The sequence below is a fragment of the Euleptes europaea genome, chromosome 8 (genome assembly GCF_029931775.1).
Source record: "Euleptes europaea isolate rEulEur1 chromosome 8, rEulEur1.hap1, whole genome shotgun sequence".
Taxonomy (NCBI): Eukaryota; Metazoa; Chordata; class Lepidosauria; order Squamata; family Sphaerodactylidae; genus Euleptes; species Euleptes europaea.
In genome coordinates, this window is record NC_079319.1 from 23,602,990 (window position 1) to 23,630,320 (window position 27,331).

General features: G+C 41.4%; 1 protein-coding gene across 1 annotated transcript; it reads right to left on the reverse strand.

Moving 5' to 3' along the window:
• Positions 1-4,796: 4,796 nt before the first annotated feature.
• DCAF13 (DDB1 and CUL4 associated factor 13) lies at positions 4,797-27,307 on the reverse strand. The gene is made up of 11 exons (XM_056854224.1): positions 27,208-27,307; positions 26,172-26,371; positions 24,274-24,381; positions 22,847-22,936; positions 21,759-21,914; positions 20,455-20,532; positions 18,129-18,211; positions 16,793-16,957; positions 12,621-12,756; positions 5,654-5,817; positions 4,797-5,006 (listed from the first exon to the last, which is right to left on the reverse strand). Exons 1-11 carry the CDS (start codon positions 27,275-27,277, stop codon positions 4,919-4,921), a joined length of 1,338 nt encoding a protein of 445 aa, XP_056710202.1. The 5' UTR covers positions 27,278-27,307; the 3' UTR covers positions 4,797-4,918.
• Positions 27,308-27,331: the final 24 nt, after the last annotated feature.

The window sequence follows — 27,331 nt, forward strand, 5'->3', positions numbered from 1 at the left end:
GCTCTCGGCATCCAGCTCACGGGCATCCACCACATTGGCTGGCTGTCGCTCGATGCCGTCTGGGACGGGTTTGAGGACGTCTGGAAGGGCCCGCTGGGTTGCTACAAGGGACCGCCTGTTCGACTTCTCATCAACTCCGCCACTATTCCCATCCGCCTCAAGCCTCGCTGGGTCCTCTTCGCCCTCAAAGACCGGATCGACGCAGAGATCGACCTTCTCGTCTCGCAGGGCGTCCTGGTGCCTGTCCCCAACGCCAAGTGGGAAACCCCGATCATCACAACCCTTAAGGCCAACGGGGATGTCCGCATCTGTGCGGAGTACAAATGTACTTTGAACAAGGCGCTCCAGAGCCATGCCTACCCGGTGCCTGTCATCAGCCACCTCCTGGCCTCCCTCGCTGGGGGCCGGGTGTTCGCCAAGCTGGACCTTGCCCAGGCCTACCAGCAGTTGCCGGTGGATGAGGAATCGGCCGAGGCGCAGACGATAGTCATCCACCGGGGGGCCTTCCGGGTGACGAGCCTGCAGTTCAGGATCAGCACGAGCCCGGGCGTCTTCCAGAACCTCATGGAGGACCTCCTCAAGGGCTTGCCAGGCATCGTCCCGTACTTCAATGATGTCCTGGTCGCCGCAGGTTGCGAGGGGGAGCTCCTGGAGCGCTTTCGCCAGGTGCTCAGCAGATTCTGGGACGCCGGCCTCACGGTGAAGCGGGAGAAATGCCAGCTGGGCCTGCCGCAAGTGGAGTTCCTGGGCTACTTGATTGACGCCAACGGCATCCACCCCACGCCCGACAAGATCAAGGCCATACACAGCGCCCCTCCACCCCAGTGCAAGCAGGAGCTCCAGTCGTCACGCCCGCAACTACGGGGCGGGACCAACCTGGATTCCAGTCACCGTGCAGGAATCAATGGGGCTGGTGTCTTACCGGGTCACCACCCCGGAGGGGCAAGTCCTGTGCCGGCACATTGATCAGCTCCGCCGCCGCCCTGTGGACCTGCCTGTCGTTCCTGGTCCAGCAACACCACCCGCCGTTCCTGTCCCAGCGACACCAACGCGTCCCAGTGTTACGGCACAGGAGCCAGCGACAATGCTGGAATGCAGGTGGCCAGAGGACCGACTTTCCCCCGGCAACACGTCCGCCGCGGACGGCCCAATGGAGGACGTCCCTGCCGCCGCAGATTCGTCCTACCCCGCTCCACCTTCCCAGTCGGCAACCCCCGTTCCAATGCCGCGCCGTTCTCAGCGCACCCAAGCACCACCAAGCCACCAAAAGGACTTTGTGTGTTCTTGTATTGTCCGGACTTAGGGGGGAGGGGTGTAATGTATGTATATAGTTGTCCGACATGCAGGAGGAACCTTAGGAGCTTGAGTCCAGGACAAAGGATCCTAACTCCTGCATGCACCATTGGCCCAAGCCGGCACACGCCATTGGCCCTAAGCCAGCTCGCTCCATTGGTGACCCAGGGTTATTCCCCCCCATCCCGGATCAGGGGGGAGTGGCCGCAGGCGGCCAGGGGGGCATATAAGCAGGGTTGTTTCACTGTGTTCCCTAGTTCTGTTCCTGTTCACAATAAATGCGGTTGCTGTTTGAACTCTGTCTCCAACCTCGTGTGCCCTCTCCAAGCGGACTTAACACTAGGAATTAAAAGGACTCATGTAGATGATACCACAAGCAGCTGCAGTGAGCGGGAGGCAGAATATGTTCAAGAGGCAGGGGTGATTTTTGCCCATCCCCCTCCTCCCTAGTCACCAGTCTTGTGTGGCTTTTTGTATAGAGGGGTCACCCATCTCCTAGCAATTTTTACTGGTCTGCTGGAGGAAAGGGAAGGTGGAAAAAATCAGTTCCAGCCAGTATATGCCCTTCAGATCCCTTTTTAAAAAGTAGCATTTAGGGTTGGGATCTGAAACAGATCAGTCCCCACTTTCCCCTTCCCCCATGAGAAATTCATGATCCGTGGAAAGCTGATATTGGGGTGTGCACGGATGAAAATCCATGGTGAGTTGGGTTGCTGTAATAAGGAGGGGAATTGGGCAAGACAACACCTCCCCCACCAACAGAATATAATCCTATGTTGTGTTTGAATCTTCTGGTAGCAGTGTATATTTTTGTTAAGGAAACAGCAGTTCTACATTGTGTATGCCACTTGGACCTAATGATTTGTAAGCTTTTAATTTGTCAGGTAGTTTAGAACATTACCTCTGTTTGACCTAGTCCTTCAGACCATTCCAAAGAGAAGCAGCCTTAGCGTAGGTATGTGTCCTAATGGTTGTTTTCCTAGAGTTTGTGCTTCTTTGTGTTCTCGTAAGTAGGGCAACGCTGTCATACTTCAAATGATGCCCTTTACAGCTTTCTTGATTCTGCTTGATAACTACATGGCTATTTTTTTTGGAGCAGACAGTATTAATTATAGCTGAGCTTCTATTATTTTGGTTTAAAATAACTTCCAAGAGTCCTGGTAAGATCTGACCATCTTTAGTCTAAATGCTATTTTTCCTGCTATTTTTCCACTTTAGTGATTTGATGGAGTTCATTCCTCTTACTCAGTACTTTTCCTGTACTACTATTTAAATATCACTTAACATACCTCACTTTGCAGTTTACTAATGCAGCATCTAAGAAAATTCTGTCACTAGAACCATATGTTCCACTCTAGCTTTTCAGAAACCACTGCTTTAATATTCTAATATTTCTAATGAAGAGGTTACTTAGAAGATATGTATATTAGAGAGCTGGGAGTTAACTCTGTTAGGCCAGTTATGATGAAATAAACCACTGTTATCTTGGACAATAAATTCAGAGGACTACAAAAAAATCCCAGTGCCCACAGAATTGTCTTTAGATTAGTGAAACAAACTTACAAAGTACTTTATATCAAGCCTCCTCTTACAAACAAGTTTTTAAATTTTTAAGCACTTGCAGGTTCAAATGAGACAATGGCTTCCAGTTTATGGCACTGTAAACCTTGAAGAGTACTTCATTAAAAAAGTACACTAGTCCCAATTCAAAGAACCTGCTCACTCTGAAGAGCTGCTGTTGTACAGCTTCAGATTTATCATAAGCAGCAGTGCTGGAGTAGTTTCTAGTGGTTTATCTGTGATTTTACCACATAAGTAGAATGAGAGTATGCATTAGTAAAAAGCAATCATCAGGGAAAGCTGTACTGATTCAGATACTTGATGATGGCTGCAGACCTGATTACTGTTTTTAGGACCAGTTTACCAGCCTCAAAGCTTTGAGCAGAGACACATTAGGTATGGTGGTTGAGAGGAGCTCTGCCAACAGGAGCTACAAATCCATCCCCAAGTGGTCACAGTTGACCACTAAATGCTGTTGAAGCATTAAGAGGTTGAAATAGGGTTTTACAAGAAAGCCTTGCCATAGTTTAAATTTTTTTTTGTCTGGCTATGTTAGAAGGTTGTTGTACAAAAATGTTGAATTTACACTGTGGGATTTAATGTATGGGGTTTCACAGAGTTCATGGCTATCACCCACACATGCTTTTTGATCTCTTTAAATGAGATCATCTAGTATGCTGATGACATATATTTCTTTGCCTCTGTCCTTGACCAATGTTTGTGACAGGCAGTCAGGCACCTTAGACAGAACACACTGAAACCAAATAAGATGGAGATGATGTTTGTTGGTTAAGACCGGGAGAGCAGACTCTTATGAGTGTAGCAGTCTTATTGGACCCAGTTCCTCTGGTAGAAAAATATGGTTACCGAGAATTCTTCTCCACCCACATCCTACCCCAGCTTCACTTGGCTTGTAAACTGTCTTGCCTTCAGGACTCAGCTAATCTGGCCACACTGATCCACTTTACAGTAACGTCAAGGCTCAACTATTCTAACACGGTACTTCCCTTGACGACAACTTGGAAACCTCAGCCAGATTGTAATGCAGCAGCTGAGTGTTATTTGGAATTGCTGATTTTACTCCAATTTTAAGATCATTGCATTAAGTGCCCATCTGTTCCCACATTCACTGCAAGGTGCCAGTGCTTATCTTTATGAATTGGGACCCACAAACTTGAACGAACATATCCCCTGTATGTACATGTGAAGCAGCTCTGGAGTCTCAATTAATAGTAATGTCATAATTTCAAATAAGAATGTTTTAACAATTTTATCCATAGCTTGTATGACAGTTAACACATCATACACTTTCAAAAACAAGAGTAATGTATAAAGGCACAGCTAGCTATACTAATAGTGATAATGATCCACCTACTTAATTCCTACTAATACCAGAGTGAAAGTTAAGAACCTGCTCATCTCTTTTGAATTTTTGTCCTCCACCAATAAGGTTTGACAGTAGGCCAAGCTTTACTGTTAACCACATTCAAAAATCTTATGCATACTTTTCGGCCCCAATGTTTATTAAAAATTAACCAATTGTTGACAGGTGTTTGTTCAACATTTCATAAATAGAAAATTATATTTCTGCCAAAATAAGAGTAAAGAAAAACATTACCTAAACTCAACATTAAGGGATATGGTGCAATGTTCTCTGCTAAGTGGTATACTGACATTTGAGATATTGGTTTGCCAATCTAATGAGAACACTGCTCACACTTTAAGAAATTACAACTTAAAATGCTTATATATTCCATGCTATGGAAAAAAAATACTTGTAACATAGAGGCAGTTCATATTCTTTTAGTAAGTCGGCAGCAGCACATACAACACCTCTATATATTTTTTAAAGCCAGGCAAAAATTGATTACCAGTGGTGCAAAAGAGTAACAGAACACTGGAGTTCATAAAAACAGCTTGGACACAAATTCTTCTTGTAATTTTTTAATATAATGTCCAACAATCAATAGTTTCACAGTGGCAAAGGATCAGGGAGGTAAAAAGTAAAATCTTCAGATTATATTTGGTAACAATGAACACTAAAATTTGGTAACCATGTAAACTATTATTTCACTACAGCCACAATATGTTTCTTCTTCTCTGACACGAGCGGTACAGATCCAGGCTTACTATGCTTCCGCCGGTTCAGTTCCCTAGAACAAGAAAGATCAAAATGAGATTTGTAATCTTAACCCTGTATGGTAAAAAGATAGTGACTGACTAATTGCTTAATTTATTAGCATAAGCCTTTCATTGCTTCAAAACACACACTGAGTTTTATTTTAAGAACACTACCAATGTCACAGGCTAGATGACAACCTTAAGACAAACTAATCATTTTTTTCACAAAGCACTGAAGATTTTCAGTATTTTCTGACTATTTCTAAGGATTGTCATCTATTGAGATTCCTGCAGAAAGAGATAGCCCTGTAGTTCTGTGCCTTCTCCATCATTACCAATTTGGCCTCAAATTTGGCCTTATTGACTCAGCCAATCCAACTGCTTAATTCAGCAAATAATACGAATTGGGGTTGGAAAGTAACCAATGAGCTCTCTAGACCAACCTCTTGCCCTTAAAAAAGATCCAATAAATAAAGGCTTCCCAATAGACTCCTCTCTAGTGCTTTAAAAAAAAAAAACTTCCATGGAAGAGATTCTAAACCTTGCCTAGACAGTTTATTCCAGTATCGAACTGCTTTTAAGAATTATTCTCTCTAAATCTGTTTGCTAGTGAAGGTGATTCTCTAAAGGCATGGATCAACAGAGAATGCAAATGAACAAAATAAAGTGAAAAGAATACTTTCGCCGACGAGCTTCTCTCATGATGCGTAGTTCCTTGGCTTGGCTGTAGATTATCCTCGGCAAGTGACGATGGCGAGCTATGCGTTTGATCTGGGGGTGGTGCTGGAATTTTTCCTTCAGTTTTTGGTTATAGAGCATAGCTGCTTTCTCTCGGGGACTAAGCTAGACAAACAGAGCCAGTGTTAATACGTTTTAAATGGTAATGGCAGTATATTTCAAAAACTTACAATGAGTTTAAATTGTACACCATGCAACTGTGCATGAAGTCTCATTTCCATGACTGCTCTACTAGGTTGATACCTGCACACATAGTATATGAGAGACTTATACTAAACAGTATTACCACTAGAACCAATCTGACCAGATGTTTGAGTAATTGGTAATAGATTTTACAACCTATACACATGTCTGGTTGGGTTTGAACTGTTTGTATATATATATATGTATTCATTTATTTCTGTAAATGTGTGCAGGCTTAACATGTGTTTTAATTAACCACTGATGAAGGCCCAATAGGTTGAAACACGTTATCAACCCTAGGAAATGCCATTGTGCTATTTTAATGTTTTTAAATATTTTTAACCTTTACATAGTGCTTCTAATAAATTATATTTTCAGTATTTATATACTGAAAATATAATTTATTAGAAGCACTAATATTCCCCCCCCTCACCCAACCTTGGGTACTCAGCTTCTGTTTTCAGGTTGGGTTTTATTCCCCTCTTTTTTCTTCCGCTAATTGGAATAGAGACAGCAGTCTAGAAATAGTCTCTTGTGTGACCACTTTATTTACAACAATAGACCAAAGATATATGGGGAAGAAAACAAAGTCCAGATTATTAGGTCCATTCTGATTTGGTTTGAACTCTGAAACCAGGATTTCGGAACCAAGATCATAAATGTCCTTCCTCATCCCCAAGTTGTTGTTGTTGTGTGTGTGTGTTTTTTGTTTTTTTGCACATGAGACTGTTATCTTGGACTCTCAAAACTATTCTCAAAATAAGTTTAGGAGTGTATCCAGCTTCATCTTAACCTAGCATCACAAAAGTCATCCACAATGCAAAAGGTCTTCTGAAAACATACCCAGTTTTATTCTATCCAGATTGGTGACAACTGCACATAATGCCAAAATCACTTGGAGCACATTCCTGGGGGAGGGGAGCTCCACAGGAGCAGGCATGAACCCGCACCAGCATAAGTGCCTGTTTAACCTGGGATAATGGGCACTTATGCTGTCCTGGGTGGCACACACTCCAGTGCCTGGGTGTTCCAGTGCAGCAAGGGCCTCTGCTGCTGCACCAGGATCTAAATCCCGAAGCGGCAGGCTGCAATAGCACCAGGGCATTTCAAGGGGCAGAGCTGACGTTAGTCAACTTCCTAGACCCTTTTGCCCTGGGAATGTCCCCATGAACCACGCTGGGGCTGTGCCACCTTTTTCGGTGGTGCAGCCTTGCTGTTTGCTAGAGGAAGCCTCTAGGAATGTGGCTGTGCCGCTCCCGGCCGCCGCAGATCCACCCCACTCTCAGGGATGGGTGGTCTGTCTTTCTGTAGATTTTTATTCTGTCCCTTGGTTCAAGGAGCTCAGGGTAGTGAAAATGGTTCTCCTTGCCCTATTTTATTCTCACAACAACTAGTGAGATAGATTTGGATGACAGAATGGCCCAAGGTCACCCTCAAGCTTCAGGGCAAGAGCAAACCCAAGTCTCCTAGAATCTCATACGACTCTCTCGCTACTACAACACACTGCTAACAGGGGCAGAAGGAGAGTGCTCATTAGCCTGCAGCCTTTCCCAGTTCCTAAACTGTAGCTTTGGCATCGTCTGATCTTGGCAAATTAGATGCTGACAGAAGTAGAAGGACTGGAAAAAGTCAAATGTTGTCGATGATATCCACCACACAAATAGGCATATGAGGCATTACATGCAACAACATGGGGGGGAGGTGGGAGAAAAAGATAGATACTCTAGACCTTAACAGCAAACTATCATCTGTGAGATAAATTGTCAAATTACGGTTTTTGCTCAAATCTCACACAACTAGCATGAGTGGTCCACCACACTGGATCCAACCACTAGTGCCTACCTTCTCTGAGGTAACCAGCCTAATTCAAACCAAGATTTGTGTGCAAACATAAGCCTAATCATAATTTTCTCTGTTTTCTATTAGCTGGCTGAGTCAATAACTCAACAAATCCAACATAGATAAATCCTTCCTTTTTAAGCTTTACAACACTTTGGGAAATGGCTATTTGGCACACTTCTTTTATTATGTTTTCAGTTTTCAACTGATCAATTCACTGAAGATTATTAGTTCAGTAACTTCATTTCCTAAAATGTGTGTGGGGGGAGGTCTGAATTAGTACTACAAAGGAGTAACTGGCTGCACTCATTCTCACACCTATATGCTTCTTTTCACTGTTAACTGAAGAGCATAAACAGTTTTCCTTGAAATACATTTTTACTGGGATTGCTCTTGTATAAAAGAATTACTTCAATCAATTAAGAAAAAGCATTTTGCCTACCAAGCCAGAATGGAGGTGTCTGGAAAACCTGACTACCAAGCCTTTAATGATAATATAAGTCATGAAAGGGAGGAAGGACTCCTTTGAGGCTCTGCATCCATATATTAAGAATCCCCATTTTGTAGCTCTAACATTAAAATAGATTAACCCTATTTCACCAGTGGGACATTTTAAGGAAAGAAATGTTATAATTCTGAACAGTTACACGAAATATTTTGCCCTGCTCATTTAACTGAGACATTCTATAATAGCTGTTTTAGTCATCAGTACATTACAGCTGCTCTTACTGCACAAGTGTTAATGTACTCCAAACAGAAAGGCTTTTATGCTAATTATTTTGAAAATTGTAGTGGATATAACATAACCTTTTGGGAAGCACAATCTTGTTAATTTATAAAGCACAGCATTCATGGATTGCTGCATAAGTCACTGTCTACCATTCTTCCTCTACTGCAAGATTTTCCTCCCTGGTTTTGCACAAGGTAGCTATGATGACAGCCAATCCAATACTTTAATAATACTTTAATAATTTTCATATGATATCTAGAAGTACAGCAGTCACAAGGTACATGTCTCAGAATTAGGCATGGACTGCATCCGATATTCATGATAGTCTTAACATAGCCCTGTTACACCACGAGCACTTATCACAAATACTCTCTTCTGTCTATATGTTAACTCCACATTGACATTTGAGGCAGATGATGCCAAATGTTTTTTATAAAATTGACCTCAGCTTGAAGTCTGTGTAGACAAATTGTTACGAAACTAGCAGGTAGACAAAGGTTTTACACAATGCACAAAATCCCTCCCTTGCACTACCAAGTAATTGACTCACTAGCAAGTAAGTAAGAAAATGGAAAATGAGCAATGAGGTTTTATCCACCAGTAAAAATGACTGACCATTTGCAGTCTCAGTCTACAAAATGAAGTTTTGTACTTTCAAGGCAGACCAGTGCATGGCACAGCATTCATGCCAAGGAAATCTCAATCCCCACTCTAAAAAATGATTAGTAAAAATCCAGGCTTATCTATTTGAAGCCAAAAATATCCACAAAATGCCCTGCAAAATAAGGGGGGGGTAAGGAATATCCTCTCCCTCCCCTCAGACAACTAAGATGGCAACTCTTTTGCTGTGACAAGTTGTCCCTGCACCAGTTGGGCAGATCCCAGCCCTACAGCAAAGGCAAGATTCTAAAAGCTACTTGCTCAAGCACAGTGATTAAAAAGAATTGACCATAAGAGGCCAATTGCATTAGTAATCCCTGAGACCAAATTGCTATAACAGGCAACCTACAAATGTTTAATTAGTGGCTAGTTGGAGAATCACATAATATGCATCACACTATAGATTTATACAGCGCAATCTTGAAGTGGGGTAGTTAGGGAGCAACCGGAGACAGCATAGCTGCGCCACTCCTGAGCTGCTTCCAGCAGCACAGAGGGAATTAAAAATTCATTTCCCCCCAAGCCCCATGAAACTCCTCCATTGGGTTTCACAGGGCTACACCACGAGTTTTACAGATGCAAGTTTGCGCCTGCAAAAGGGGGTGTTCCTGGGGGGAAATGCCCCATTTGTCACCAGTGTGAGCCCTCAAACCATGGAAACACTGCTAGGATGGCAGCACCAACACTCAAGCCTCGCACTGCCACCCTGCTCGCCGGACCCGGTGTAAGTTGCCCTATGCCAGCATTAGTGTCCACTTAGCAGGCACAAGTGGCACTAACGCCAGCACAGGGGTCACACCAGATCCAAAGACCATTCAGCCCCCCCTTGAGGATTGTTCTGAAAATCTGTCAGATAATTTCTTTTATTATTGCAAAACACATGTTTTGTAATTCAAAAACAAAGCCAGCTTTATAAATTTAGCAGTATACTAATTTAGAGTAAAGCTTCTTTTTAAAAAAGAAACACATCCCTAGACTGACCTTTAAAAAGCCAACCACTAGATTTGTTTATCGCTACAACAGTTACCAGATTACCATAGGCTTAATAGCCAGTGCAGTGTACACATGGTAAGTATCTCTGATTCCTGCAGAGATGCTGTTATTGCTTGAGTGTTCCACTGGTTTTATGTAATACGAACAACAGCAAATACATTTGAGGCAAAGAAAGCAAAATCCAATCCAAACATCAAGTGATGTACTACAGTGATTGCCTGACAAAGGAGAATTCTGCAGTGATCAAAATATAGTTATGAAGAGCTCTTCTTTATTGATAATGCTTATTTGGTTTGCATAGTACTTTTGCATTATAAAGATTCTTGATTTTTTTTTCTTTTGGAAGCTTAATGTTTGGATATATTGCAGAAGCAGAGGGAGAAATGACCACCCAACTGTTCGAAAGGACATCTACCCTAATAACTTCAGCTGAGGCTTGATTCTCCATACTTAAAAGGTAAGAGTCCTCTGACCTGTGAGATCATGTGAAACCCTTTCAATCTGACTGACTTAATATTTACTAAGCATAGGAAAGCAAAAATGTATATATTTATATCTTGCAAACTTTCTGCGTTATGTAAGATTAAACACACTACAAAGAAGTATAATTGTCAATTATCCCTACTTTTCATAATGTGTTGTCTCTTTCCATATTGCAGTCCAAGCGCAATTAAGTCAACACCTTGATCCCATAATCTAGGTAATCATTATAGCTTCACAGCTATAGTTTCAAGATTCTTGGATCCTGCCTACAGAAGCCACGGAGAGAATGATTTCTGTCAGTGGAAGCATGACTTCCCTACTTTCCCCTCCCAATGCCAGCAAAATGTCCCCCTAAATACTACTCCTGGGGGATGGGGACCCCCAGGAATAGCTTGAAAGGGACTGGAGAGCCCCCTCCTCCACATTGGCATAAAATTTAGGCAAGATCTAATTCAAAGTTTATTACTGTGAAAAATCATATTAAAAACTGTTTAGAGAGAACTGGATCTTCATGTAAATAACAGGACACAATAGTACATTCAAATTAGATCTTCTGCATCAATTTGACCACTATGAGCCAAAGGTTATTGAGCAAGGGGGGAAGTAATTCACTCACTATGTCCTTGTCACACCAGACCATACCAAGAACAATGTACTACAACATAAATAGCTACTTTTTCTATGTTACTGTCACATATCTCAGTATGGAATCCAATTTATTTAGAATATTAGTATCCTGCTTCTCCAAATATCTGCTTAAGGAGGCATTGGTGAAATATATAGAGTGCCCACAGCATATAAATTAAATAATATTCAAATGGATACACTTGAACGTGAATGCCTGTGAACCCAGGAAGATAAACTGTTGTTTGAGAACATTTACCATATAAATATATTAACAGTTTCAGAATCCTTTCTTCTGCAAAGGAACAAGTCTATTCAATTACATCTCTTCAATCAATAAAGTCACTTAGCCCAAATTAGTTTATCTTATTAAATTAATTGACTCAATCACATCCATATTTGGAGATTTCACTAGAGTAATTTATATTTGTTACATTGATATAAGAAGTCCCTGAACATAGGCCTATTGTATGTGGTAGTAACTAGTCTACAGTGAAATTTTATGGTAATGACTATTCTATCACGTAATTTTATGGTGTACCCACATCTAAAATATTGTGTATTGTTTTGGTATTACACCATCCCTCCCAAAAGGGTCATCAGTTGAAGTTGGTAGCCCCTCCCCCAAAAAAAGACTAAACAAGATGTCATGGGTAAAGCTTCACTCCCAAACAAAAAAGGCATATATGGTGGGTGGGAGGAGTTTGGCTTAAGAAAGATAAGCAGGCAGGGGTGGACGTGATAGAAGCTTATATCAGATTTAAAGATGTAAAGAAGTGAATAGTGATTATTCATGGACTCTCTAAAGAATAGAACATGGGGATTGCCCAATAAATAGGAATGCCAAGAGTTTCAAGATATTGTTATTATTTATTACATTTATAGCCTGCCCTCATTCTCAGCCAAGCCAGGGTCAGAGCGGGTAACAACATTTAAAACCATAAAAACCAAAATATCCTAACACAAATATAAAATAGAAATAAAATGTCAAGATGGCATTCTCAAAACAGGGAGATAGCAGCCACTGAAGGCCCAGCCGGTCAGTGTAACCCCCCAACAAATCAGAAAGTGGGAAAAGGATGGGGAAGCCAGAAATGATGTAAAACGTGCAGCTCCCCACAGCCCATGCCTGGCAGGATAATGAAGCATTTCTTCACACAACATATGACTAGCTTGTGGAAATCCTTGCCACAAAGTATGCAATCTCCACTAGCTTTCACACCTTCAAAAAAGCCACTAGATGACTTCATGGAGATTAGCAGTACAATCCTAAATAGAGTCACATGGTATTGCACTGTTAGCCAAATTAAATATTACAGCTGTTTGTTCTGAGCCTGCCAAATTATTTTCTGGTTGCAAAACAGTCAAAGACCAAACAAAGTGTGAGGCTACTTACCACACCCAGCTTTTCGGAAGCATTAGCTTTCCACAAACGAATATTCATTTCATCAGAACCACACAAAATATACTTATTGTCAGATGTCCATTTGACAGTGATGACATGCTGCATTCGTTTTGTATGATAGACTTCCCTAAAACAAGCATAAAAATTATAGTGAAAGTTTCTTCCAACGTAATCATCATGCAGTCTCTTATCATGCATAGCTTAGTGATAATTCTAATCTGCTTCTGACCAAAAAGAATTAGGATCAAAAAGTCCACAAAATGGGGAGCTCCAGGTTTGCAGAAAAATCTAATTATTAAAAAGAGGTGCATTTGGGGTTTAAACCCCCCGCCCAATAATACAATGGACATGTGCACCTTTAAAGAAAGAAAAGGAAATACTTCTTTACTCAATGAGTAATTAAATTGAGTAATTAAATTAAACATTGTTGATGATTCCATACCTCAGTATCAACTGAGAGAAAATGAAATAAACTGAAGAAAGGTAACAGATGGGAGGGGGAGGGGGGTAAGCCTGAATGGATGTGGAGTTGAATATGGTAGGTAAGGGAAAGAAAGAAGAAACTGTTGCAGAGACTGAAGGAGAAAAATGGAAGACTCATGGAGGACAGATAAGGGAGGGAGGTTGCAGTAGCTTTGAGAGAGGAGGGAAAACTTTAAACTGAAGGTGGAAGGAAAAATAACCCCCTCCTAGCAAATCATCACTGGTCCCCCATGTGTACATTCCTAATATAATAAAAAATGTTTTTAGAAACATCCAACCATACTGGTTTGGATCCAAAAGTGCACTTGCAATTGCACAAAAATAGATCTGTGATTTTCATAGATTTTCCACTGAAGCTGCGGCCCATACTTTTCTCAAGGGACCCTGACCTTCAGGAAAAGCTCTTTATGTGGCATGGGGGAACTGAAAACAGAAGGTAGCAAAAAAAATGACTCACTCAGAGCTCCACTGATGTTTCTTTCGATCCAACCCACCATTTTTAAGCTAAGGAACAATATACAGAACTCATAAAATCCAAGAAAATATTCTTGAGCCTGTTGTGCCCATGTAAGTCCTATAATCTTGTGTCTTTGATGAACCCACTCTCAAGAACTGGTTCCACAGCCCTAATAACCATTTCAGGTGTCTGAGCCCATGTCCATTCTCATTTGGCTCTCTCTAACCAGACTCTCAATCACAGTGCCACCAGCGGAGCTGGCTATAAAATTACTAATGCCATGTATTGAATTTCCACTATAGAAATCAGCTGAAGAAAGAAAAGATGTTACCATGGACTCAGAGAGCTGGGCAAACAGATGCTCAAAAGCATATTCTTAAAAGTCTCATGGATTCAATAAAATTGTGTCATTATTGGGATATGTGTCTCATAAGCTAGCTTATTTGGGCCTTCATTAAGTGGCTCATAGTAAAAGAACACAAGTCAAAATGTTAGTCTCTGTGTCCACAAAGGAAATCCTTCAATTAAACAAGCAGTTTGTTCCAACAGCTCCAAGTAAATGCTTTTACAATGTTATACTAAACAGTTACACTCTAAGCCAATTGACTTCAGTGGATTTAGAAGGGTTTAACTGTTTAGGATTGCACTGATAGGAGCAAAAGTATTATTACATTGTTGCCTAGTTATTTAACAATATTATAACCCAATGAAAATCTTTGTCAATTGTATACTTTTTACTGTAACCTATATTTTTTCCTCATGCAAGTCTGTTGTTTATTTTTAAACCAACTGAGGCATAGAAAAGCTACAGATTATAATTACTATTTACATAATGACATTGCTTCATGCACCTAGTAGTCTAATTTGTATCTAATTAACATTGGAATGTGACCAAAGTATTTTACAATGAGAAATATAGATCCTTAGTTCCATTTTATTATTCCTGGAAAAGAAGGCATTTCAGATTCATCACAGGTTTTGAAATTCACTCTTCAAGGACATGAGCAACACAATAGCATATGGGTGAATAACTTGATTCTTTCATTTAATCATACAAACATCTGGCTTGGTTGCCAAAGGCTTACAATGAACTGCCAAGTTTGCAGATGACACCAAATTATTTAGGGTGGTTAAAACAAAATCGGACTTTGAAGAGCTCCAGAAGGATCTCTGCGTACTTGAAGAATGGGCATTAAAATGGCAAATGAGATTCAATGTGAACAAGTGTAAAGTGATGCATATTGGGGCAAAAAATCCCAACTTCACATATACACTGATGGCACTGATCTGTGCTGGCAGCGACAGACCAGGAAAGGGATCTTGGGTTGGTAGTGGATAGCTCAATGAAGATGTCAACCCAGTGTGCGGCTGCTGTAAAAAAGGCAAATTCCATGCTGGCCATAATTAGACGAGGAATAGAGAATAAAACTGCTGCTATCATACTGCCCTTGTACAAATCTATGGTGAGACCACACTTGGAATACTGTGTACAGTTCTGGTCACCACAGCTAAAAAAGGATATTATAGAGCTTGAGAAGGTGTAGAAAAGAGCAACCAAAATGATTAAGGGACTAGAGCAACTGTCCTATGGGGAGCGGTTAGGACGCTTAGGTCTGTTTAGCTTGGAAATAAGGCGGCTAAGGGGAGACATGATAGAGGTCTATAAAATTATGCATGGTTTGGAGAGAGTGGACAGGGAAAAGTTTTTCTCCCTCTCCCATAATACTAGAACACGGGGTCATCTGCTAAAGCTGGAGAGCGAGAGATTCAAAACAGATAAAAGGAAATATTTTTTTACACAACACATAGTTAAATTGTGGAACTCCCTGCCCCAGGATGTTATGATGGCTGCCAGCTTGGAGGGCTTTAAGAGGGGAGTGGACATATTAATGGAGGAGAAGGGTATTCAGGTTATTAGTTAGAATGGATACTGGTCATGCTACATACCTATTCTCTAGTATGAGGAGCATGCCTATTATTTTGGGTGCGGTGGAACACAGGCAGGATGGTGCTGCTGCAGTGGTCTTGTTTGTGGCTTCCTAAAAGCACCTGGTTGGCCACTGTGTGAACAGACTGCTGGTCTTGATGGGCCTTGGTCTGATCCAGCAGGGCCTTTCTTATGTTCTTATGAACTTAATAAAAGCATCTCTTGTTTCTTCTATCTTCTCAAGTTTCAAGCCAAGGTTTAATTAGGAACATCAAATTAACCATGGCATCCAAGTCCTTGGAACTATGAAGGAAGCCTACTAGATTAAACGTAACATCAAAAATGTGGTTTTGGTATATGAATTGTTTACTCAGACTCAAGTGAGAGGTATTAGACTCCCCTTGCCCCCATTTTCATGCATCCATTCTCATCCCAGAAGCCAAATGATAGATTACAAAGGCATTCTGGGATAAATTATTTGGAACAGTAAAGAGACAAAACTGCTTTATAAAGAGAAATTGAGCTATTTTATATGCTGTTAGCTATGCTTCATTTACACTGTAAATTTTACAGTGCCACTTAGCAGTGATGCTAAACATGTATGCTTGGGCTGAGAAGCCTATGCCAGCAGAGGACTTGGGCAAGTTCTGCCAGGATTTTAAACTCAGCCTTCGGTTCTCTACATAGCGAAACTGCTCAGACTTTTTTTTTTAATGAAGCACAGCAGTGTGCAGATGTCTACTACCACAAGTGAATCATATTCCTTGGATCATCCAAGATAGGGAGGAAGTAAGCCCCATTTATTTCACAGTATTAATTTCAGTGGCCTGGATCCAAAGATCCCTTCAACTAGCTGGGTGAATCCAAAGGTAACTTGGACTTGTTTCTTGTACAGCAGCCCATTATGCTGCATTACCAAAAGACTTTTGAAAGAGAAAGGACTTAAGGGAGGGGGAGAACAGGAATTCCACCAGGTGAGAACAAATCCTCAGCGTATGCTAATGTTGCTCTTTGGATTCCAGCCAAAATAACTGCTTCCGGATTAGAGGTACCACCAACTTGATAGTTAGTCAGGAAAAAAGCAAAAGGTGTAAGAAACAGAGAAATCTAGCCTGCAAGCTGTAAAATTATATTGTTTTGCTAAAGTAGAATTCCAGTAACCATCAGTTTAAAAAAAATGCAAGCAACCATCTGTTCCTTCTGCTCCCCTCTCAGTCTACTTCAGGAAGAAATTTTATATCATGCACACTAAGTTCATGAGAGTCCCAAGAGAAGCTTATTTGTAAAATCACTGACCTGCTGTGACCTTTGTCTACAGGAAAAATACGAATAGATTTATCAAAGCTGGCAGACACAAATTCTTTCCCAGTAGGGGAGTAATCCACATCAAGGACTGCAGACACATGATCCATATGAACCATTAAAGGCTTGTCAAGAAATCGCATATCAAAAGTGTACAAGCTACAAAAGAAAAGCAGTAAAGGCATCACTCTCGATTCCATTATATATTTTTCAACACTCAAATACTGTCATGGGCTTTCAAAATATGTAGACAGGAGTACCCCATATTCCATGTCTGTTCATTCAATTATTAATATCTAATCTGACAGTAAAATCCTATTAATTTTTACTCAGAAGTCAGAGCCATTTTATTCAGTGGGGCTTACCCCTAAGTGTTGTTAGCATTGCAGCGTAAATCAAAGTCAAAAGATACAATCGCTCAGATGCATATCAACTGGGAGATCACAACCACACTACTGGCATCTTGGAATAAGCAATTATGACAGCTAGACCCCTGGTCAAAGATCCAGAGCTGACTTTTAAGGAAAACACAATGAAGTTACATTACGTTCAGCAAACCAAGTGCCACTAAGACTTCACTTCAATTCAAAACTCATTATGTGGAAGCTAAGCCTCACCACTTTCAAAGGAACAACTCTAAGCGGGCAGATTAAGAATCATAGGGCAAATCCCTTAAATCCAGGTATTCAGGTTTAACTGGATTCTGGATTAACCTGAGAGGCCATGGTAAGATTATCATGGGAAGAGAAGCCATGTTGACTTCAACAGACCTTGATGGGATAATGAAATGTGCTCATATAAAAAAATCTTTAGGATCTTCATTTTTGTTGATTTTCAACAAGGATTAAGTGCCAGAAAGAATGTACACACTTTGTTAAATCTAACCTTTAGGCTCACACCGAGGACAGAATGGCAGCTAGTGTACCAAGAGTCATACAGAAAAAACATGCTCTGAAGTTTATCAACCTGGATCACCACACTAGTTAACAACAAGATCTGGATTCAGATAAGGGGGCCTTGTGCTTCTGTTTTTTGGACCATAATCCCCTTGTTGGGTAGCAAACATTTTTGGAACAAGGTGACTATTCAAGGTCTGTTTGTGATAATGGCATGGGAGTATACAATTCAAAGTGAAGAATTCACACTGGGCATGTTCAAGCACTTGGGTACACCTAACGTAGCTCCTGGGAGTCCAGCTAAGATTTAGCTTTCAACTTATGAAGTTATTTCCTTACATGACCAGAAATCAAAATGTAATTTTCAGACATCCTGAATAAATGAAAAGGCAAAAACCTACATAGCGAGCAAGCAAAACTGGGTTCATGCTTACTTGTAGTCCTCATTTGCTGCAGTGAAAATGGAAGCTTCCATGGGATTCCAGCACAGAGTATTTGTTCTCATATCTAAGATAACCTGGGAAAAATTAAATATGGAAAGAACATTAAAACTATTTGTTACAGAACTTGTAGTGGTTATTAGCACATTAATATAACTCCTACAAGTACTAAAAAGTTAAAATTGAGATGCTGTTTTGTTTAATGCTTAAAATATTGGCCTAGGATCCAGAAGACCCAGATTCAAATCCACACTCTATCCGGCTGGGTGACCAGTCATCCTCTCTCAGCCTAACCTAACTCACAGGATTGTTGTGAAGGTCACATGGAAGAGAGGAGACCAACATACCTTTGTAGGAAGGGTGGGATAAAATACAGTAAGTAAACAAAGCCTTATGCAATCTTCACAACATGCCAGTGAAAGTAGAATAACATGCTGATTTAAGTATCACACATCTCCAGTCTCAAAAAATAGAAACTGAAACAATCAGATGAAAAGACATGCCCAAAACCTGTGGGCTAATTAGGATTTCATAATAGTAACAAATACCAAATTATAACCCAATATACATCACTTACACAAGCTACCTATTGAAAGGATATATTCCTATGATTGTTGTAAAAAATAATTGTGATCTCTGTAAATAGTTACAAGAATCTGGCATATAAATTTAGCTAATTCTAAACTGGACAGTAGTGTCTCCATCAATGGGGACAGGGACAAATAGGGTACATTTTCTACAAACAAGAGAAACCCCAGGTAAGTAGAAAAATCTGAAATCTTTTTAAAAAAAAACAAGTAAAAAAAACCCCAACTAACAGAAGCAGAAACCTGTAGCTTTAAGAGACAAATGCCCAAATGAGATCTTATGAGACTAGATCTTGGTGGTCATTTTGGGATTGCTAGGCAACCATAACATTGCTGAGCCCTCCAAGCCTTGGTTTCTGTCAATCAAAAGCAGGCAGGAGAGATTGAAAAAAGGTAAAAGAAGGAAACGGGTGAAGGAAGTGGGGGGAAAGGAAATAGTGTGGGGAGAGGGATACAGTGGGATAATTAAATGTTACCAACAAGTCCATATGGGTCTCCCACTTGTAAATTATAATCAACACAACAACCTCATTAAAAAGGAGCATTTTCTGCACAATGATGCTGTAAAAGGTAGGAGCAATCAGCCAGCTCAGATACCTATCTCACATTTTAAACATACCCTTCCTCCACAAAACTCAGGAATAGGTTAGGATGAGAAAGCGTGACTGTCACCCAACGTCACTCAGTGAGCTTCGAGGCTGAGGAGAGATCTGAATTTGGGTCGCCACAGTCCTAGTCCAGCAACTGAGCCACTAGGCCCCATATGACTCATACCTTAGTTGCATCAATGATCAATATTTAACTACAGCACTGAGGACTCCTCTGTATTTCAGGTAGGGCTGTAATTAGGTTGGATGTTTCACAATGATATTAGTTTAACTACAGACCCTGAATGCACTGGCAGCAATTTGCTTTGCTGCTCAGGCATTCTGTGACCAGGTTTGTAAAAAGCCAGATGGCTCTGAAAGAGACTAACCTGATCCTCATGCTGAAGGGATAAAACTGACAACATGCTCTAGTCTGACTCTTCCTTGGTGGGAGGCTGATTAGTTGCAAACCATTAAGTAGTCCATATGTTATATGGCCCCACTTGAAAGGGGACCTCTGCAACAGTAAATAGGAGTGACAGCTGGGAGATTGTAATCCAAGTAAGCAAGTCTGTTACTCTCAGTCAGTGAACAGTTTTCTTCTTTACTGAACCTTGAAGAGACTTCTAATCTATTATACAAGAGAACTATTTGCAAACATTGTTTTGTACTAATATTTGGCTAATAATTATCAGTAACTTTCAGTGCATAGCCTAATTATAATTTATTATAATGTATTGTAATCCAAAGGCATTTAAATATAATTTTAAATGTTAATAGAATGTTAAACTGTCCATATTAAAAAATTGCATATCAGGGGAAAAAAACCTAAATGCTTTCATAGGCTTAAAAAAAAACCCAACCCTGGCCCACAAATACACAGCCCATGAGACAGAAGACGGGATTGTGGCACAAAAGGAGGGGCATTGTCTTTATCCATACCCATATAATGTTAATTAATAGCTTTTAGAATGCATTTTGAGAGCATTCCAAATATATTAGCTGTACTATCTTTGCCATGAAACACAGGATTTAGTTTCAAAGAATCTGCTCAGAGATGGAACAAAATGGTCAGTTTCTTCTGTAAGATAAGAGGATGGGACCACAAATGTATGTCCTCAAAAACTGTGTGTGTATGTACATCACCTTCTTCAGAGCGGTTGATCGTCTCATGTCATATAATACAATATTCCTGTCTGAAGCGCAACTTCCCAAAAGATACATCTGAAAAACATTGTGAACTACTTAGGCAGAAAGCATTGATCCCTTTAAGCAAAATTCCCGGTGCTTAGTGGAAACAGATATATTACAAATGGGACTAGTTTAAACTAACACTCAGATCTTTTAATTTAAACAGTGTAAGTTTCCTTCCCTCCACTAGGGAAAGAAATCTTTGGATCCAACCCAAAATCCCTTCATCTTCCCTTCAGACTACATACCCCTCTCTTGTGTTTCTTTTTGTCAGGTTCTGGAACCCAGGCGAGTCTGCCAGCATCCCCCTTCAATAAAGCATCCTCCCTTAGCCTCAGACTGGGGACTGAGACTACCTTCTTCCACCCCCTTTCCCTTAGCTCTACTCCCCTCTGTGCTGGGAGCCAGAGCTAGCACACCTTCCTCCCTCAGGTCTTTTAAAGGCCCTAGCCATGTATGGTTCATGCCCAGTGGCTTCCCTCTACCCAAAAACCCTATGGGGGCATGACCAAGCCCATGATGAATCAATAACAGCCTTGGAGCAGCAGCTGGGGCTAGCAGATGCTGGGTTTGGTGCTGTAGGGTGCCAAGATAGAGGGGAGTCTGGTGTCATCTGCCACCCATGATATTGTGAAGAGGAAGAGTTGGTTTTTATATGCTAACTTTCTCTACCACTTAAGGAAGAATCAAACCGGATTACAATCACCTTTCTTTCCCCTCCTCACATCAGAAACCCTGTGAGGTAGGTGGGGCTGAGAGAGCTGTGACTAGCCCACGGTCACCCAGCTAGTTTCATGTGTAGGAGTGGGGAAACAAATCCAGTTCACCAGATTAGCCTTCGCCGCTCATGTGGAGGAGTGGGGAATCAAACCCGGTTCTCCAGATCAGAGTCCACCCCTCCAAACCACTATTCTTAACCACTACACCACGCTGGCTTTGGTCTTCCTCCTCAAGTTCTACCTTTCATCATGTTGTTGCTTTTTATGTGAACATCTCCCCATCCTGTTCAACCACCACTCCTTTCAAATCCTCCCCCAAAATCCATTTGTGCAAGCTTGCCTGATCTGCCACAGCCTTCCCTTCTATCCTATCTATTCTGTTGTCCTTTACCCTCTTCTCCTTATCCTCCGTCCTCTCCCCTCACTTGTGCCTTAATGTCCCAGTGCAGATGCCAGTACCTCTTGCATCAATGCTTACCATGATGCTTACACTAAAACATTTTGCTGTAATAGTCGTAATGTATAGAAACACATTATTACCTCAATTGGATTGAATTTAACACTACTTATGCTGTCAACTCCCCAAGTCAAAGAGCATAATGGACTGGTTCTTTGTTCATTCCAGATATCAACCTGATGACCACAAGTGGCAAAAATAGGTTCTTTCAAATGATGATCAATTCCTGTGTACACAGTCTTTAAAATACAAAAAAGTGAGTTATCGACAAGTGATTTTATATGCACTGACAGTCTATGTTTAAACTCAATAATGTAAAATTATATGTATTGATTTAGAAAACCGATATGCCACCTCTCCAGAAATCTGCTTGTTGACTCACTGAGTAAACAAATATAGCAATAAAATAATTCAAATAACAAACATAAGATCAGCAACAATCCTGTATATAGCAATATTAGTACCTCAAACTCTTTATGTTTCTGGAGGGACTAATATATATGCATAAATAAAAGATTCTGATTACAATTTCTGCAAAATCACAATATGTTCAAAAAACACACATAAATTGCCTCAGCTGAATACCATCGAGTGACCATTTTTAAAGCGAAAAGAAACTATTTGATTAATCCAGTTTTAAGAAAATGATAATAATGAAACACATTTTACTGCACTTCCAAGATTAATGTGTGGGATCCAGCACCACATTCCCATGGACAAAACCACTTTCACTAATAGAACATGACTTACCCATCTCCCCCTCCTCCAATGTGACTCAAATTGCCCCATGAAATCCTTCTTCTGAGGAGAAGGACTGGATTTTGGGAGGCATTTGGGGCTGCCAGAGGAAGGGGAAGCTGAGAAAATTGAAGAAGTCCTTGTGCAAGTGGAAATGCTGTGCTGGATCCAACCCACTATTAGTACAAATACTTACAGCTGCATTCTATGGTTTTGAGTGCCAGAAAACAAATGCAAAAGATATATGGCAGCCCAGTATCACTGCAGTGCCAATTAGGTAAATATTAATTTGTGAGTATACAGCTGTACAGTAACACTTTTTCCAGGTAATGGAAGGAACCCCAATCTCAAAGGTAAATTATGATGCTGTTCATGCAGAAATAAATAAATAAACCATAACCACAGAAAGAAAAACAATATAATATACTAATACCTTTCCAAGAATTGTATGTATTGGTTCCTCTGGTTCACCATAAGCTGGCCCCTCCATCTTCCAATGCTTCACAGTTTTATCATCACCAACCTAATGATTTTGGAGAGGGAGAAAGATGAAAAACTATACCAAATCCTATGAATGTTTACTTGGAAGAAAGACTCTACGTTTAATAGAACATACAATCAAATAAGCTCACATTAGTGTCTCGGGTGGGTAGTCGTGTTAGTCTGCAGTAGTAAACACAACTGGAGTCCAGTAGCACTTTAATGACCCACCAAATCTTTTTGTGCATGAGCAATTGTCATCACACTTCAAGTTAGTGAGGTTTCATCACTTTCATGACATGCTCGGATAATGCAGGCTTGCAGCTACAATAGGGAGGCCCAGTCAGCCTGGAATGTGGTATTACAATTCAAAACATGAGAACATTGAGGTGAGCTTGGAGAGATACTCCACTTTTCTTTGAAAACAGAGAGGATATCCTAGTGTGCCACTGACAGCTATTCTTTGCATGGATCTTATGCAATCCCTTAATGACAGCAAGAATGTTAGGTGAGCGTGTGTATATGTAAAGTGCTGTCAAGTTGCAGCCAACTTATTGCAACCCTATAGGGTTTTCAAGGCAAGAGACTAACAGAGGTGGTTGAAGATTGCCTTCCTCTGCATAGCGACCCTAGTATTTATTAGTTGGTGGTCTCCCATCCAAGTACTAGCTAGGCCCAACCCTGCTTAGCTTCTCAGATTTGATGAGTTCAGGCTAGCCTGGGCCATCCAGGCAAGAGCTTACGTGAGCATTGGAGAGCCAAAATGTGATGGAAACATTTGCATTTCTGCAAGCAATACAGTGAATTAAATAACGTGAAAAACCAGTGATCTAACTCATTAACTACACACCAGGATCACAAATGTCACCAGACTATGAACACTTACTTAGGAATAATAAAGCACTGAGTGGGAATGCCTGCACTGAGTGAATGGACATATACTTTATGTTCCGAAGGTGGATTTTACATCTGTTCCATTGTATTCAACCATCAGCAGTGTTTTTTATACTGAGAACATACATTTAAATCCCTCTGTGGCTGCTTTGGAATCTTAAGAGAAAGGAGTGAACTTCCTTCCCTAGTGGCTAGTGCAGGCAATGACAGCAGAAAAAACTACAGAGCTGTCTTACCCCTCAGCTCACACGAGGCTTCCAGAAAGGGGTACTGATATGCAACAATAAGGTCTCAAGATTTTTGCAAGACAAAAAAATAAGCTGGAGTGAAGAACTTTTAGAATCATAAAATTAGCTGCATGCTTCTATTATTTAGGTAACAAAATCCAGAATGGAAAAACAGAAGAAAAAGCACAGAAAGATACCTCAAGTGATAATGTAAGGCTGTGTTCAAATATCCTTCCTCAGTCCTCCTTAGTATACTTACCGTAAAGAAAGAGGTACCACAAAAACGGGTACATATTCCTCGCACAAAGCCCTCATGCGCTTGTAATGTACGGATGCATTCGCGCTTCATCAAGTTCCAAATTCTAACCTGTAAAAACAGTAACATTTCCCCAACGTATCTGTTCAGTGGTAATATTGCTTTTGCAGGCAAACAGTAAGCTTCAGTTAAGGCTAAAGGGCCAATTCTGTCTGACCTGGGACTTGAGACCCGTTCAAAGGCTCAAAGGTTTACACAATGTTTTCTGTCAATTTGGTTGGTCCTAATGAAAGGTACTACATGGATTTCATTCTTGGTTTTTGATTTTGCATGGACCAATATGGATGTACAACATTTTTTCCTAAGGGAACAAGCCTTAAATGAATTTTGGTAACCTGGAACCCAAGGGAGAGCCTTTTCTGTTACTGCTCCCCACCTATGGAATACCCTTCCCCAGGAGCTGACAGGGGCAACATTTCCGAGGGCCTGCAAAACAGATTTAAAGAACTACCTGTTCCAGAGGGTCTTTCATTTATACAACAGGATTGCTATGGTTGGTGCTACTGAAGGATGGGGGCTTCTATTGTTTATTGCTTTATGTCAGTGATGGCGAACCTTTTAGAGACCGAGTGCCCAAACTCTCCTGTAGCGCCGGCGCAGCGGTCGGGTCCCTCCTCCTGCCTGCCTGCCTGGGCGGCGGAGCGAGTGAATGGCCGGGGTGGGGGGCGCCGGAGGGGGGGGCGGCGCTGCCGGCTGGCTCCGGCCCCTGCGCGTGCCCACAGAGAGGGCTCCGCGTGCCGAAGTCGGCACGCGTGCCATAGGTTCGCCAACACGGCTTTATGTCATTTGGTTTTAAATTGTATTGTGAAGGGCCATGAAACAATTGTAGGGAAGTTTTAAAACCATATGAAAAGATATACATCTGAAATCTACATAGAGTTAATGTTACTTCAATGTTTCTGCCACTTCATTGCTGCTTCACATAGTAAATCTTGCCTCCAATACAGTAAGCCACTCTACTGTAGAGAACTGGAAAATGAGAGTTAAGTAACTTGGCAAACTGGACAAGTAAAACTGAACACTCGCAGGAAGAGTATTTCATGGCAAGTGTTCAAATGGCAAAGTATTATTTGGCCATTTTAATATGTTAAAGAGTCAACATGTAAGCACCCTCTTCAGTGGCTGTTCCAGCCCTCTGCTAGCTTCCCTGCTGTGTGCCCTCATCAGACCTCAGAAATGGGAAAGGATGGGCACATGACAAGCCCCTAGGGTCCTTAGGTCTTCCCAAGGTACACTCTGCCTCTCCTTCCAGCTTAGTATTGCTGCCTCTCCTCCTCGGCCTCTTGTGAACCCCTTCTTTTATCCCCCCTCCCCAGAGCCTTTGTGGCCCACCCACAACCCATCCACTCTGTCACTGATCCATCTTCCCCCACACCTTGTTCTGGCCCAGTGTCAGTGGCATCCCAGGGCCAACGCCATTCTTAACAGCAGAAACTCTTCTTCCTCAGGGTCCAGCAGTACTGGGCCCTGCACTGCTGACTGGGTTCTGCGTGGCAGCCTGCCTCTGTTTCAGCAGCAACAGAGGTGATAACGTTGGGCCCCGCACTGCATCTTCAGGATGCCTTGACTCCTATTCCTCTCCCAGCAGTGCTGAGCCTGGTAAGTTTATCCTCCTCAGGGTCTCAGCGGGGAGGGTCAAGGGCAGGCCCACTCCCAGACAAAACAATTTTGTTCTCTTTTACATATCCTTTTTTCTAGTACTTCAGCTTAGTACTCCAGCATGCAATTATAGGAATATGTTTGATGGAAATCCATGGAATTTTTGCTCCTTAACCTGATATAACTCAGCATCCATAGATTTTCTTCCCACAAATTTAACATGATCTGCAAATTATTCTTACCTCTCCATCACAAGCGCCAGACAAAACTGTAGACAAGCTCTGTGGATGCTTAGCCATGCAGTTAACACCATCCCTGTGGCCATCTAATGATGCAATAAAAGGCTTTGCAAACACACGGTCCAACTTTGTGGCATTTAGAGCCCTTGTGTATTCCCGTGGAACTTCAAATGGATGTAATGCAGGATCATAATTTCGGGGAACTATAAAATAAATAATTATAGAAACATGAATAAGTTCAAGGAAAAAACTTGCTTTAAAAGTTTTTCTTTTTTATAGCAATTAAAACACTGCTATCTGGGAAAACAAGTGTTTTTCTTACTTAGGATCAGCCATATTAGCTTTGAATTGGATAATTTAAAATAATCATATTCTGTTTATACAGCAAATAAGCAAACTGTACCCATGGCCTAGCACAGATGCCTTTCACAGGGGATTAGGCAGATTCATGAAGAATCAATGGTTACTAGCCACGGGGCCCACAAAAACCGCCACAGAGGTAGGAGACATTATCAGGAGGCCTTGGCTGTTATACTCCAATTATTGGCTTTCCAGGATAGAAGGGCCAGGGGTCTGATTCTGCAGAACTCTTGTTATGTCATGCACAAGTCATGCCTTCCTCCCTTTTTAATCTGATACTCAATTGCTCGATCATATAGGCTTTGCATGCAGCAGGTCCCAGGTTCAGTTTTATAGGATCTACATTTAGAAGTAGCTGGTAGGCGATACGAAATTCCTCCGCCTAAGACCACAGAAAGCCTCTACTACTCAAAGCAGGCAATAGTGATACTGATCTTAGTATAAGGCTGCTTCAAGCGCTCCACGGATGTGCTACTACTCCATCACAGCTGAGTAGCCCCGTTACGGTACTTTCATGACCCACACAAGAACAAGCCAAGTCACAATCAGAAGCAGCCATTATACAGCTTAATCCTTGAACGCCCCACGGATGGGGTAGCCACGAGTCAGCTGCGACTCGACAGTACGTTCTCCTTCTTATGGACAGAGAGAGCTATAGCTGTACGCAGCGGGAGCTCACCCCGCTGAAGGTCCTGCTTGGTTTCGCGGACGTAGTCATCCGGATTCCGGCTCAACACTTTCACCTTCATCCTCCACGAGGAAAAGGACCCCCGTTCAGCTCACCAGCGAAGCCCCCCGCAAAG

What these genes read in the sequence shown, in the direction of transcription:
- DCAF13 (XM_056854224.1), bottom strand. Translation starts at nt 27,277, where the DNA reads ATGAAGGTGAAAGTGTTGAGCCGGAATCCGGATGACTACGTCCGCGAA. An exon ending in GTGGTACCTCTTTCTTTACG is followed by an intron (nt 22,937 to 24,273) that starts GTAAGTATACTA and finishes CAAAATCATTAG; the next exon opens with GTTGGTGATGATAAAACTGT. An exon ending in CTTCCGAAAAGCTGGGTGTG is followed by an intron (nt 5,818 to 12,620) that starts GTAAGTAGCCTC and finishes CTGTTTGTCTAG; the next exon opens with CTTAGTCCCCGAGAGAAAGC.